The sequence below is a fragment of the Puma concolor genome, chromosome D4 (assembly GCF_028749965.1).
Source record: "Puma concolor isolate L17-30 chromosome D4, mPumCon1.1.hap2, whole genome shotgun sequence".
In the NCBI taxonomy this organism is placed as follows: Eukaryota; Metazoa; Chordata; class Mammalia; order Carnivora; family Felidae; genus Puma; species Puma concolor.
The window spans coordinates 75366725-75381860 of record NC_141679.1 but is presented as its reverse complement, the minus strand read 5'-3'; the positions used below and the strand labels follow the sequence as shown (position 1 = coordinate 75381860).

The window sequence follows — 15136 nt, the reverse complement described above, 5'->3', positions numbered from 1 at the left end:
AAAGTATTCACCATGACCAAGTGGGATTTATACCTGGGATGCAGGGCTGGTTAAATATCTGCAAAACAATCAATGTGATTCATCACATCAATAAAAGAAAGGACAAGAACCATATAATCCTCTCAGTAGATGCAGAGGAAGCATTTTACAAAATACAGCATCTTGATAAAAACCTTCACGAAAGTAGGGATAGAAAGATCATACTTTGAGATCATAAAAGCCATATATGAAAGACCCAACACTAGTATCATCGTCAATGGGGAAAAACTAAGAGCTTTCTCCCTAAGGTCAGGAACAAGACAGGGATGTCCACTCTCACCACTGTTATTCAACATAGTATTGGAGGTCTTAGCCCCAGCCATCAGACAACACAAAGAAATAAAAGGCAACCAAATCAGCAAGGAGGAGGTCAAACTTTCACTCTTCGCAGATGACATGATACTCTATGTGGAAAACCCAAAAGATTTCACCAAAAAACTGCTAGAACTGATTCATGAATTCAGCAAAGTTGCAGAATATAAAATCAATGCACAGAAATCAGTTGCATTCCTATACAACTAAGTGAAGCAACAGAAAGAGAAATCAAGGAATCAATCTCATTTACAATTGCACCAAAAATCATAAAATACCTAGGAATAAATCTAACCAAAGAGGTAAAAGATCTATACACTGAAAACTATAGAAAGCTTATGAAAGAAATTGAAGAAGAGATCAAAAAATGGAAAAATATTCCATGCTCCTGGGTACGAAGAACAAATATTGTTAAAATGTCAATACTACCCAAAGCAATCTACATATTCAATGTAATCCCTATCAAAATAACACCAGCAATCTTCACAGAGCCAGATCAAACAATCCTAAAATTTGTATGGAACCAGAAAAGACCTGGAATAGCCAAAGTGACCTTGAAAAAGAAAAACTAAGCAGGAGGCATCACAATCCCGGACTTCAAGCTATACTACAAAGCTGTAATCATCAATACAGTATGGTACTGGCACAAGAACAGACAGATCAATGGAACAGAATAGAGAACCCAGAAATGGACCCACAAACGTATGGCCAACTAATCTTTGACAAAACAGGAAAGAATATCCAATGGAATAAAGACAGTCTCTTCAGCAAATGGTGCTGGGAAAACTGGACAGCGACATGCAGAGGAATGAACCTGGACCATTTTCTTACACCATACACAAAAATAAACTCAAAATGGATGAAAGACCCCAATGTAAGGCAGGAAGCCATCAAAATCCTCAAGGAGAAAGCAGGCAAAAACCTCTTTGATCCTGGCCACAGCAACTTCTTACTTAACACATCTCTGGAGGCAAGGGAAACAAAAGCAAAAATGAACTATTGGGACCTCATCAAAATATAAAGCTCCTGCACAGTGAAGGAAACAATCAGCAAAACTAACAGGCAACTGACAGAATGGGTGAAGATACTTACAAGCGACATATTGGATAAAGGGTTAGTATACAAAATCTGTAAAGAACTTATCAGATTCAACACCCCCCAAAAAAAATAATCTAGTGAAGAAATGGGCAAAAGACATGAATAGACACTTCTCCAAAGAAGACATCCAGATGGCCTACTGACACATGAAAAAATGCTCCACATCACTCATCATCAGGGAAATACAAATCAAAACCACCTCACACCTGTCAGAATGGCTAACATTAACAACTCAGGCAACAATAGATGTTAGCGAGGATGCGGAGAAAGACGGTCTCTTTTGCACTGTTGGTGAGAATGCAAACTGGCGCACCCACTCTGGAAAACAGTCTTGAGGTTCCTCAAAAAATTAAAACTAGAACTACCCTATGACCCAGCAATTGCACTACTAGGTATTTATCCAAGAGACACAGGTATGCTGTTTTGAAGGGACACATGCACCCCACTGTTTAATAACAGCTCTATCAACAATAGCCAAAGTATGGAAAGAGCCCAAATGTCCGTCAATGGATGAATGGATAAAGAAGATGTGGGATATATAAACAATGGAGTATTACTTGTCAATCAAAAAGAATGAAATCTTGCCATTTGCAACTACATGGATGGAACTAGAGGGTATTATGCTAAGCGAAATTAGTCAGAGATAGACAAATATCATATGACTTCACTCATATGAGGACTTGAAGACACAGAACAGATGAACACAAGGGAAAGGAAGCAAAAATAATATAAAAACAGGAAGGGGAACAAAACATAAGAGACTCTTAAATATGGAGAACAAACTGAGGGTTACTGGAGGGGTTGTGGGAGGGGGGATGGGCTAAATGGGTAAGGGGAATTAAGGAATCTACTCCTGAAATCATTGTTGCACTATATGCTAACTTGGATGTAAATTAAAATATACATATTTATATTTAAAATATAAAATATGCATATTTAAAATATACATTATATTTATATACAGTGATTTAAACAACTAAAAATAAAAGTAAATTCTTCACAGACATCTTTAACAGCAGTTTTCATCTAACACAGGCTTTCAAAGTATATTATCTCAATTTCAAAGTTATTTGAAAAATAGTGCTTTTGAATCCATATATAACACTGCCCCTGAAAAGCTAAAAGGATCCACTCATAAAGCAAAAAGAAAATTAAGGTTTTTTTTAAATTTGCTCTGTAGGTCAGTGGTTCTCACCACTGAATGAGAATTTAAGTCAGTGTATTATAAACTTCAAAGTTGCTAAAAGACTAGATCGTCATTGTTCTCAACACAAAAAAGAAATGATAACCTTGTGATGTGATAAAAGCATTTGCTAAAGCTACTATAGTAATCATATTATAATATACAAATGTATCAAACTACTGCATTCTATACCTCAAACTTACACAGCTTCGTATGTCAATTATATCTCAGTTTTTTTTAATTGGTGGGATTTCCTGGGGAGCTTTAAAAACTATCCATGCCCAGAAATGGTGATTTTCCTGGCCTGGAGTGGACACTGGGTGTGGCATTATTTGAAGTTCCTCTGGTGATTCCAAGCGTGGGCTGAACTGAGAACCAATTCCTTGCAGGTATAATGAGAGATCTCTACAATGTAACTCTGTGGTTCTCAGTCTTGTTAATATACAAGAATTGCCTGGACAGCTTTGTAAAAATACTGAAGCTCTGGCTCCACTAAAAAGATTCTAATTTAGTTAGGCCCCCGGGCATTCTTACATTTCCAAAACCCCTCAGAGGAATCTCATCAGCAGCCAGAGTTGAGAACCTTTAACACTGCCACTTAAGAGTATTGCTTTATACCAATAAAAACAGTTAATAAACTGTAACTCACAACAAGTACAAACAGTTTAAAAGACTGTTTTACCACCATCAAACACTTAGAACAGTAAGGTCACATTCCCCCCCCCCCCCACCTAAGCCCCTACCCAACTGACTCCCTGACTACAGAACTGTGTAGAATGTCTTTGCTTTCTTCCCTTCCCTGTGTATCAGGTGACCTCTATACACATCCAAGGATAGCACTGATGGAGAACCTTGTAACCTAATTTAGCTTCCCCAAATAGTGCCTGGTTGTTCTAAATAAAGGAATTGAAAGAGTGTCCCTTAAGGTGAGAGATTTTGTGAGAACACAAATATAAAGCAATTCCCCTTTTATCTGGAAGATAGATTGGGAAGATGTCACTTTATTTTTGCACATTATCAACAACTATTTCTTGAATGCTTACTCTACCTTGTAAGCACCATGTTAAATGTTTTCTATCTATCTGATCTCACTTCATCCTAAAAGTATATCTAGGACATGTAATTAGCAACATTTCCATTTTTCAGAGGAGAAAAGCGAGAGGTGAAGTCCATTTGCCCAAGGTTAGCACCCAGCTGGTGAGCAGAGACAGAATGCGGACGCGGGCATTTTACATTCAGCGATGTTCTGCCCCTTTCTGGCCCAGCCTTCCTCAAGACGCTTCCACAGAAGACATCAGGACTTCTGTTCCAGTGCCCCAATGGATGTCATGGCAGAGAGCATGGCGTCGTGGACAGAGGGAAGGATAAACCACTGGAGAAAGGGTCGGCAGAACTCCCCCCTCCTCCCTGACATCGTGGTCCAGGCAAACCCCCAACATTCCCTGGTTCCCTGGCTCTGTGACATCACAGCCTCCTCTCTTCTCTGCCAGTTACAGGTGAGTGAGCCTCAAAGGTCAGACCTCAGAGCAGGACGGAGTATTTTTTCTGTACTTAAAGGGACAATGTCTCCATCACTCCCGGACACCTTTGCTATAAGAAGCAGACATTACCCCTAATTTGCCTCGACTACACTGTTTCTGTCTCTGGGCCCCAGTCTCCCCACCTGTGCCGACTGACCCCTAAGGGCTCCTCCAGCTCCAGAAGCCTTCCTGTTTGACCTCGCTGGGTCTTTCTTGTTCTGGTCCAAGTGCTGTGGGTCACTGGAGACCTGAGGCTCACAGCCCACTGGGCATAACCCAAGAGGCTTTTTCTTTGGCTCCTGCCTCCATCTGGAGGCAGGCACTGGTAGTGCAAGAAACCGTGCACTCCTGGCCCGCCCCAGCCAGCGTCAATTCAACTCATTTCTTCGCATCAGCATTTATGTTTGTGGAGCTTTGGCAATATGCCAGGCAGCTGTGCTAAGCACTTTCCATCATTATTTAATCCCCGCAACCACATTTTAGGGTAGATGCTATTATCGTCATCCCCATTTTACAGATACGAAACCTGAGGTTCAAGGGAGTTAAATTCTTCTAAATTTCATAGCTTACTAAGTAGGGGATCTTTAATTATTATCCCCCAAAGAATGTGCCTGTCGCTGCTGCAATACCTCCCTTAAGAGCCTTTCCATGTCTGAAGAGGGCTCAAAAGTTCAACACTCTTTGCTACTAAGACTGAAAGGAGAAAGTGTTTTTCTACTCCCCTCTTTTTCTCATGAAATTTCTGGCCAGAGTAAACATATGGAAAGTATTGACACTAGATTTAGACAAACCTACATGTCAGCCCCTGGCGAACACCTAATATGGAATTTTGTATGTATGTATTTGTATGTATGTAAGCTATTTGTATGTATGTAAGGCTCCAGGCTATTTGTATGTATGTAAGCTGCTGCAGAGAAAGAGCCCCCCACTCAATGTGTGAAACAAAAACTGAATTTATTTTGGGTTAAACAAGGGAGACTTGAGCTTTTATGACAAAGTCTCAGAACAAAGCTAAGCGCTAATATATAACAAGTGCGGGAGGGTGTGGCGTTCACGGAAGGTGGCATTTCAGAGGCAGGAGTGCTTGGGAATGGTAGACCGTGAACTGCGAAAGTGTACCTACTATTATGTGTCTCTTACTTTGGGGAGAATGGTCACCGAGGCAAAGTTTTGTTAAAAGATTAAATGACTTTAAAACAGGTTCTGGGGCTTACCTGTTACCATGGTTACAGAGCAATCGGTCTTTACTTAGGAGACTGGGACCTTCTTTTTTCTTCTTAGTCTCCCCCTTTTTGGTCCTCCCTCAACCAAAGCTGCAGGAGAGACCCTCAGGAATTGTGCAGATCTTCACCACTGTTGTCCACTTTCCTTGAAGACACAGTTCCACCTTTCCACCTACAGAGATCTGATGTTCAGTTTGAGCATTAGCCAGCCTGATGCCTTTTGGTTTTGTCTTTGAATCATCCGTGGAGCTCTACGTTGGGCCAGTGGCCGCATAAAATCATTTGACTCTCTGGACAGCAGCCAGTAAATGACTGTGAGGCAAACAACAATCATTAAAAGATTTTAAGTTTTAGATTAAATCATTAGATCAATTAAAAGAAGGATCTGGAAGGCATTCCAGAATCATCATCCACAATTTCCTAGGCGTGACCGAGAAAAGAAATTCCAAATCATTCTCTGTGTCTGCTTTAGATAGTCAGGTTGCCTTTCTTTGGGCTTAGAAACCTCGCCTGTGGTATTAATCCAGGTACACCATGAGGAGCTAGCAAAGGTGCATGCTCTCCCTGATTAGCCAAAATAAAATCCAAAGGTGTTCTATTACCCACAATTACTTGAGCTGAGGAATTTTGATTGGTTGGTTGGTGTTCCATCGCGTGGGCTGTATTATTAAATTTACTATGTCAGCCAAGATGAGAGAAAATGAGCACCTTGAGTTGTCCAGCCCGTACAGAGACCTCACTGTCCTCAGAATAGGCCCATCTATTGGTATTGATAGCCCCATCCAAGTTTTTCTTGTTTCCAGTGTTGTGTAAGACAACACAGTCTGCTGAGGGCGTTGGGAGTTGTACACTTGGAATGGTCAACTCTTCATCACCCAGAATAGTCTCAGTTCTAGTTGGAGTGGAAGAATCTGGTTTCCACATACGAAACAAATCATGTCAACCAGTGGTATTGTTGTCTGTCTGTAGTTATCAACAATTCCCCTTGAGAATTTAGAGGAAGGATAAGAATGTATTGAGTGTTAAGGTCTCCTCAAAGTGGCATCACTGGACAGACTTGGAGAGCTGTCCTCCTACCATTATGGAACATGAATTCCTCCAATGGGTTCCTGCTTACCGTAAATACGAGGGTCCTTATCAACAGGCTCCACGTTCGTTATGGACAGAGGAGTTTTGACCTAGTTTTTATTTTAGAAGTCAGTTGTTTTCTCCAAAAGGCCATTTCTGGCTGATTTTTTAGGACTCTTTGAAAATGATCAGGAGATCTAAGTTGGCATTTCACCTCCTAATTTATTTTATCTAAGTCCTCTATTTCAAGTCTGAGCCTTTCGCAAAGAGAGAAGAAAAGGCTCCTTTACTTAAGCTGTTGGTCGCCCTAGAATGTTCTTTGAAAGTGTCCTGAAGTCCATTAAAGTCTCCTGGTAATTCATCTTGATTTTGTTTGCAATTTTGGATCTCTGCCCGATCTACCCTTGGGGAAAAGATTTTTGAAATAGTTTTATGTGGTACCTTTTCTATTTTTCTTCTCAAGTCCACTCTTTTGAATTCTGTGTAGGTGGGTTATTTAAATCTTCTGGTCTTTTCCATCCTGCTGCTCTTAAACATTTTTCCCCATCGCTGAAGGTCAACCATTAAGTGAACTGACTGGTACAGACACAGGAGTCAATAAGTAGCAGGATAACTAGCAGAATCCTGAGTTATACAGCAGCTTTCTGTCATTCTGAAATTTGGGGTGATCCTATATATTCACCCTCAGCTCAACTCTCATGCAGGGTTTGAACTCAACCTCTCTGGACCCACCTCCTGGTACAGGAGTTTTCAGGGGATATTGTGCAGTGTTGATTGTTCTTTTCTACAGAAATGAAGGGAATTTATTTAAGCAGTCACGGGAAGGAATAGAAAGAGTGTAAGTAGGTGGTAACGATAAAGCTGGGTGGAGAGAGAGAAAGAGATGTAAAGAAAGCAGGTTTCAGAAGGTTTGAGTAGGAGTACGTCCTTTTTTTCCCCTTCTTTCTTTCTTTCTGAGGCCAGAACATACCAATCAAAGACGCTCTCTACTGAAAATGTGGTATTTTTGTCTTCTCTCTTCTCTAGAGTCCCTCTTAAATCTCATACTTTTGACATGAAAGGTTTCCCTTAGTGCCCATAATTCCAAGTCATCTGGTTAAACTTTCCCAGCTATTAACATAAACGTTAACACACATGAAAGTACATGTATTGAGGGTATATATGTGAAGCAGGAGTTGTTGTTTTGTTTTGTTTTTGTTTTGTTTTGTTTTGTTTTCAGGAAAAGGCAGCAACTTTAAGGTAGATAAGACCATGACAAACAGTAGAGATCACATTACAGTTGACCACAGTTGTACATGGTGTCTTGAATTCTGTGGCCTCACAGAGCCTAAAAGAGGCCATCTGATCACCAACCTGGAAGTCACTGACTCCTGAATATAGGCTGAGTAAAGTGACATTAGCTACTTTCATTAGGTTAACAAGACAGAACATGTGCTCGTGAAGGTTTGGAGGGACCCGAGGCAGAGGCTTAGCAATCACCCTCACACAAATTGATCACCACCTAACAGACCTCCAACCGTTAGTCCTTGGGGCTGAGGGTTGTGGTGAGCGCTTGCCACACCTCTGCTTTCACTCCTTCCTTAGGAAACACCTCCCTCTACATTCAACATACATGAGGCAATCTGGAACAAAGCAAAACCCCACGAGGCAAGAATTTATATGAAGGAAATTGAAACGAAAGCAAACAGCAGAAGAATAAGTATATTAATGGCAAGCATACTTGCTAAATGGCGCATCTCCTAAACAAAATACCTAATTGCCTTAAATAAATCTCTCTTTTTAAAAAATTTATTGTCAAGTTAGCTAACATACAGTGTAGTCTTGGCTTCAGGAGTTGATTCCCATGATTCATCAGTTACATACAACACTCAGTGCTCATCCCAGCAAGGGACCTCCTCAATGCCCATCACCCATTTTCCCCATCCCCCAGCTCCCCATCCCCATCAACCCTCATTTTGTTCTCTGTATTTAAGAGTGTCTTATGGTTTGCCTCCCTGTTTGTATCTTATTTTTCCTTCCCTTCCCCATGGTCTTCCGTTAAGTTTCTCAAATTCCACATATGAGTGAAAACATATGATACCTGTCTTTCTCTGATTGACTTATTTCACTTACCATAATACCCTCCAGTTCCATCCACGTTGTTGCAAATGGCAAGATTTCATTCTTTTTCATCGCTGAGTAATACTCAATTGTGTACATATACCACATCATATTAATCCATTCATCAGTAGATGGACATTTGGGCTCTTCCCATATTTTGGTTATTGTTGATAACACTGCCATAAACATTGGGGTCCATGGGCCCCTTTGAATCAGCATTCCTGTATCCTTTGGATAAATTCCTAGTAGTGCTATTGCTGTGTCATAGAGTAATTCTATTTCCAATTTTTTGAGAAAACTCCACGCTTTTCCAGAGCGGCTGCACCAGTTTGCATTCCTACCGACAGTGCAAGAGGGTTCCCCTTTCTCCACATCCTTGCCAACATCTGTAGTTTCCTGATTAGTTCATTTTAGCCACTCTGACCAGTGGGAGGTGGTATCTTAGTGTGGTTTTGATTTGTAAATTTCTATCTGTTCATAAATCCTAAGAAGATACAATAAATTAATTAAAGAGAGCTCAAGGAAATATATCAGAGCTCAAATCATGTGGAAAAACTCACTGGGCAGAAAATCCAAAAGGCTATTAGAGATGGGGGCTAAATGGCCCCAAGGAGTACTACTTTGGTCCAAGGATCCCACAAAATGGAGATATTTGTATGTGTCTAGGCTGCTGGATGTATCTAACCACAATATATAAATTGTGCTGTATCAAATACAGTACATGCCAGAAGTTAAAGATTTTGTATTAATTGAAGGGGTCCAGGGTAAAAGAAACAAAGACATCACTTAGGAGGCTGTTGTTCTGCTTTACGCAAGACATAATGGTGGCTTGGGCCAGGGGACAGCAGTAGAGAGAGTGAGAAGCAAACACTCATAAGTGTGGCAGCTCACATAGAGATTTGGCTTGTGAGGGACATCAGCCGATACCATGATAAGAATTTCCTTGGGGGCGCCTGGGCAGCTCATTTTGTTTGGCGTCTGACTTCAGCTCAGGTCTTGATCTCGCAGTTTGTGGATTCGAGCCCCGCGTTGGGCTCTGTGCTGACAGCTGGAGCCTGCTTCAAGTTCTGGGTCTCCCTCTCTCTCTGTCCCTCCCCTGCTCATGCTCTGTCTCTGTTTCTCAAAAATAAATAAATGTTGAAAAAAAATTTTTGAATGAAAGAAAGGAAAGAAAGAAAGAAAGAAAGAAAGAAAGAAAGAAAGAAAGAAAGAAAGAAAGATCTGGTAGCAATGTTGAAAAAAGAATTTCCTAAAAGGGGGTCTTGCCACAGAAAGGCAAGTGAGAACTGGAAGCATTCAGAGACAAAGGAATTGGTGACTAAAGCAAGGTTTTATAATTCTGGACCATCAGAACTAGAAAGATCCTTGAAGATATCATCTAGCCTAACTTCCTGTTATTATTGATGGGGCTCCTGAAATGCAGAGACACACGTGGACTTAGCCACAGCCAGTGAGCAAGTTGGTGGCAGGACCAGGACCTAAACCTGCAAGACTGTGCTTCATTGCCATGTTCCCCTGGGACCTGGGCCAACTGGAGTATTTTGGAGCCAGTGAGCCACATAAAGGGAAGGGAAATGGAACGATCATTGACTGCACACTTATTGTGACTTTTCATATACTTAGTCCTTTACTTTTTCTGCAAGTAGGCACTGCACTCCCATTTTCTCCATGAAAAAATTGAGGTTCAAGAAAGTTAAGGAATCTACCCAAGAGAATGCACCCAGAACTGGGGTTGAACATGGATCAACCTAAAAACTGGATGCTCGTGTGCGTGAGCCTGGATGTTACGGTAGGGGGATCCTATCTAGAGTGTGAGCACAGATAAAGGACTAGCATTTTTCAACCACAGTCTTATGTTTATTTAGGAAACAGCCCTGCCCAGGGAACTGGGTTCAAATTCAAGGTTAGCTGACTCAACAAGGCGCCCCTACAGGCGAAGCTGGCAGAGTAAAGGCTTCAACTCTTCTCCATGGGTAAGGAAATTTTGCATAGAATGGGAAAAATAATTTTAAAAGAGGACAGCCTAGGCAGAAGGGCCTGGATCTGCTGGCCATGGGGAGCTATGCAAGATTTGGGAGGGAGGAAGGCTATTATATCTTGGGAGAGGTTGACCCAGTAATGACCCCCATCACAGTGAATTTCCAGTGGGCATCTGGAGTTCAGATCCCAGAAACCATGGCCCCCATTCCTTCACCTCTTACAGCAGCCCACCAAAACTTGGCTTCGAAGATCTTCTGTTTGTGCTGCAGAGACTGTGAGGACCCCCGGGCCATGGATGACCCCAAGGCCCCCAGTGAACCCCAGGATCAGCAGCCATCCACCTGCAGTAGGTACCAGACAAGGACACACCGTCCAGCCTCTCTAGACCTCAGTTTTTTTCATCCCCCTTCTGCTGTGATACCCTCAGGTTTCCTTCAGCCTTCGAGTGATAATTCCAACCTAAAATTAAGTGGGAACTGGGTGGTTTCCTAACTCAAACCAATAAACAATAGGCAGGGAGGCCGGTCAGGTGTCTGTCACGGTCCCATCAGGAAATGGAGCAGTTTAACAGCATGAGAAAAATTCTCATGGCATATTCTTCCAGAAAATCCATGGTGAGGGTCTTTAAAATACTCCCCCAGGAAATAATTTCACAATAAAAACTGAGGACCTTAAAAATGTCAATCCATTTTTCCAAGATAATAATAATGGTGGGGCGCCTGGGTGGCTGAATCTGTTGGGCATCCAGCTTCGGCTCAGGTCATGATCTTGTGGGTCGTGGGTTCGAGCCCTGTGTCAGGCACTGTGCTGACAGTTTGGAGCCTGAAGCCTGCTTCTGATTCTGTGTTTCCCTCTCTCTCTCTGCCCCTCCCCCATTCATTCTCCCTCTCTCTCTCTCAAAAATAAATAAACATTAAAAAAAAATTTTTTAATAATAATAATGGTAATGACTGAGACCTTCTTACTTACAAAGCACTGTCTAGGCACTAGGGAGCCCACTGTGATCAGATAAGTCCCCTACTATATCAGAGCTGACACTGGAGAAAAGCGATATTATCTGATCCCTACCAGAACTCTAAGAAGGGGACATGATTATCCAAAATGGATGTGTCATTTTGTAGCTCTGAGAACAGAGGCATGGGAGGGGAGCAGTTTGCTGTACTTGTGCAGCTAGCAAAGGACAGAGGTATTTATTACAGAACACAGTTCAGTCTGTTGACAGACTCCTATGCTATACCTTTAAGAATTTAGAATTATGGGGTGCCTGGGTGGCTCAGTTGGTTAAGTGTCCAACTCGATTTTAGCTCAGGTCATGATCTCATGGTTCTTGAGATCGAAACCCATATGAGGCTCTGCGATGTGCATCAAGCCTGCTTGGGATTCTCTCTCTCCCTCTTTCTCTTGCTCCTCCCCCCACTCTCAAGCGTGTGCTCTCTCTCAAAATAAACATTAAAAAAAAGAATTTAGAATTATATAAAAACAAAGCCTTATATACAACAATGTTCACCATAATAGTATTTATAGTAGTGAAAAACAATTTAAACACCCAACAATAGAATATTGATTAAATAACTCTTGAATTATCTGCAAAATAGAATATTATACAACCATCATTTGTTAAAATTTAGTGGCCTGAGAAGAATGTTTATGACATAACGTGTATGAAAAAAGGAAAATGCATACATGACATGTAAGATATGATGGACTGTGTAAAAGTATGTGTGAGAAAAGACCGGAACTGTGATTGCATCTGAGGGGCCAGGAGTTTGGGTCATTTCTATTTCTACTTCACATTCTTCAATCTTTCCTAGCTTTTCTATAATGGATATGCATCAGCATTTATAAACAGGGTGGGGGGAGGTAAACTTTGTGTTTTAAAAAGAATACATAGTTTGAACCCAGCATGTGCTTAGGGGGAGCACTCGGAAGACTGGAGGAGGGAGATCCAGGTGGTCCCCGCCCCCATGACAACCACCACTGGCTCTCGTGCACTGACTCAAGGTTGGCAACGTACCTTCACTTCCATCACCTCCCCTGAGCCTCCCCACCTGACTGTGTGGAATTATCACTGCCAGGTTTGCAGAAGGAGGGGCTGGACAGCAAGAATTCGAAGCATGCTAATGAAGCCTCCCACTCGCCTTTGGGACAACCTCTGATCCACCCAGAAAAGAGAGCCTCCACCACCAGCAACAATGAGTATGAAGGTGAGTTCCACATTGGGGTCCTAACACTGACCAGGAACCCCATTGTCCTGATGACCAAGCCCCATTGATCTTTGAGCTAAACTAAGTGTGGTGATAGGAGAGAGAGGACCACGCCCTCCAGGAAGCTTCGGTCATTCTAGAACACACTGGAGCAATTCCAGGAGTCTGCTAGGAATTACGTGAGGAGCAATAGGTCTGGGAGGAAAGAGCACACATCCACGCTTCTCTTCTAAGCCCTTGGGGTCTTATCTTACACGTCTATTTTGTGTGGCTGTTGCTTTTGTGTCTGCTTTGGCCACTAGACTGTAAGTCCCAGGAGGACAGCTGTGTTCCCCCAAACCCCACAAGGTGCATGGCAAGTAAACAAGGCCAGAAAATGCTTGTGGGCTGAGTATAGTTGGGGGTGAAACGCCTCAGGGTCATGGAAGAAGGATAGAAGTCCAGTCCAGGAAGAAGAGACGTCGCCACATTGCTGGGCACCCACACTGCCCAGGTGATGTCACTTAGCTCACAAGCACCCTCTGAGGCTGCTGCTAAGAGCTAAGGACCAGCCCAGCCCCCGCATTTCAGGATTCGCAAAAACAGCTACACCGTCCTTGCAAACAAAGTCTCACACAAAGTCCCATTGTTATAAAAGACAGAAGGGCTCCCGCTGCACTTGAATCGAGGGTCAGGCCCGGGAGCCCCACTAGCTCCACCACCCCGCTCCCTCTCACCTCCCAACCCCCACGGGGCTCCATGGAACACAGTTTAAAAACCCACCTCTCTTGGGGCACCTGGGTGGCCTAGTTGGTTGAGCATCTGACTTCGGCTCAGGTCATGATCTCACAGTTCATGAGTTCAAGCCCCGTGTCGGGCTCTGTGCTGACAGCTTGGAGTCTGCTTTGGATCCTCTGTCCCTCTCTCTCTGCCCCTCCCCTGCTCATGTGCTCACTTCCTCTCTCTCTCAAAAATAAACATTAAAAAAATTTTGAAAAAATAAGCCACCTCTCATTGTATAGAGAAAACTGAGGCTCACAGGGGAAAGGGACTTTCCCAAAGTCCACCCAGGAAGTAAGGTTAGTGTTAGAAGCAGATTGGGCCCGATCCTCTTACCTTCCAGGCCTCTGCTCCGTGCAAGGCCCCCGACCATCACTGAACACACCAAATGAATTACAAACGCAGAACCTACTGGCATGGCCCTGCCACCAAGGACTTGCGAGTCCGGCCTGGGGGTCCACGTGGCTCACACGGTATTCCAGGACCCCACCATGATCAGGGATGTAGGTGACTGGGGCGGTGCATCCAAGCCCAGTGTGAAGGTTCCACCCGGCATCGTAACCGGTTCCTTTCTGCTTGCAGAACTGAATACACACGTCTCCCAAAGAGGTTTCTGCAAGAGAAACCTAAACCGCTACTCCCGGGACCGCTGGCCATTCCAGCCGTGTCACATCGGGAGGCCCTGAGCATTCTAGACCGCCGCTCCCACGCGGGCCTCCCAGGCTGCGGGCCGCTGGGGTGTCTCCGGAAGGAAGAGGCAGTGAGCAGGGGCCATGAAGACGGATTCAGAAACTCCCCCGGGAGGAGAAGACGTCTGAGCCACCCCTGTGCCACCAGCAGGAGTCACTCCAGCTCCTGAAAAAGCCACTGTGGAGGGAGCTGTTTCCAATTAAAGCCCTTGGTGATATCGCAGGACTGTATCTCTCCTCTTTTCCGCTCCTCCTTACGGGGAGCATCTTCCAAATGCCTCACTGGTTTTATATGTATTATCCTGTCTCCCTAACCTAAAACAAAAAACTTAAACCTTATGGGTAGCTTTTTTTTTTTTTTTCATTTTGAAACCATCTTGAACTTACTGAAAGTTGCAGAACAAAGAACTCCTAGTTACCTTTTACCCAGACTCAACAATTGTGTACACCTCCACCATTTGCTCTGTCATTTCTTTTCTCTCTCTCTCCCTGTGTTTTCTGAGCCATCTGACAGAAATCCCGTTATTCCTGAACACCTCCCTGTTGTGTTTCCTAAGAACAAGGATGTTCTCTTAGGTAACTTCAGGACAGTTACTAGAAACAAGAAACTCAATATTGATACACTAGTATCATCAATTGTCCCGAAAATGTCTTCCAGCTGCTTTCTTGCCAAGTGCAGGATCGAATCCGACATCGCGAGTCACACGTCATTGTCACGTCCCTTGAGCGTATTTTTAATCTGGAACGGTTCTGTCTTTATCTTCATGAGCTTCCCGTTTCTGAAGCATACAGGCACAACTGTCTTATAAGGTGTCGCTCAATTTGTGTTTATAATTCCAATTTTGCTTTTTTTTTTTTTTTTTGGCAGGAAGACCAGAGAAGCAACACTGTATCTTCCCCAGTGCATCATATGAGGGGACACGTGATGTAGGTAGGTCCTGCCATTGGTGACAGTAATCAG

At 43.1% G+C, this 15136-nt stretch overlaps 1 protein-coding gene across 3 annotated transcripts; it reads left to right on the top strand.

Moving 5' to 3' along the window:
• The first annotated feature begins 3760 nt into the window (after positions 1-3760).
• Positions 3761-14398, top strand: TEX48 (testis expressed 48). 3 transcript variants are annotated; one of them, XM_086683827.1, is made up of 5 exons: positions 3761-4128; positions 10409-10516; positions 10747-10873; positions 12599-12727; positions 14069-14398. In XM_086683827.1, the coding sequence occupies exons 1-5, from the start codon at positions 3874-3876 to the stop codon at positions 14170-14172; spliced, it is 723 nt and encodes a 240-aa protein (XP_086539953.1). In that variant the 5' UTR covers positions 3761-3873; the 3' UTR covers positions 14173-14398. The 3 variants fall into 3 exon arrangements, with proteins under 3 accessions (XP_086539953.1, XP_086539954.1, XP_025768433.2); XM_086683828.1 differs by having other exon boundaries at positions 3819-4128; positions 10409-10508; positions 10738-10869; XM_025912648.2 differs by lacking the exon at positions 3761-4128 and having other exon boundaries at positions 10407-10516; positions 10747-10869.
• Positions 14399-15136: the final 738 nt, after the last annotated feature.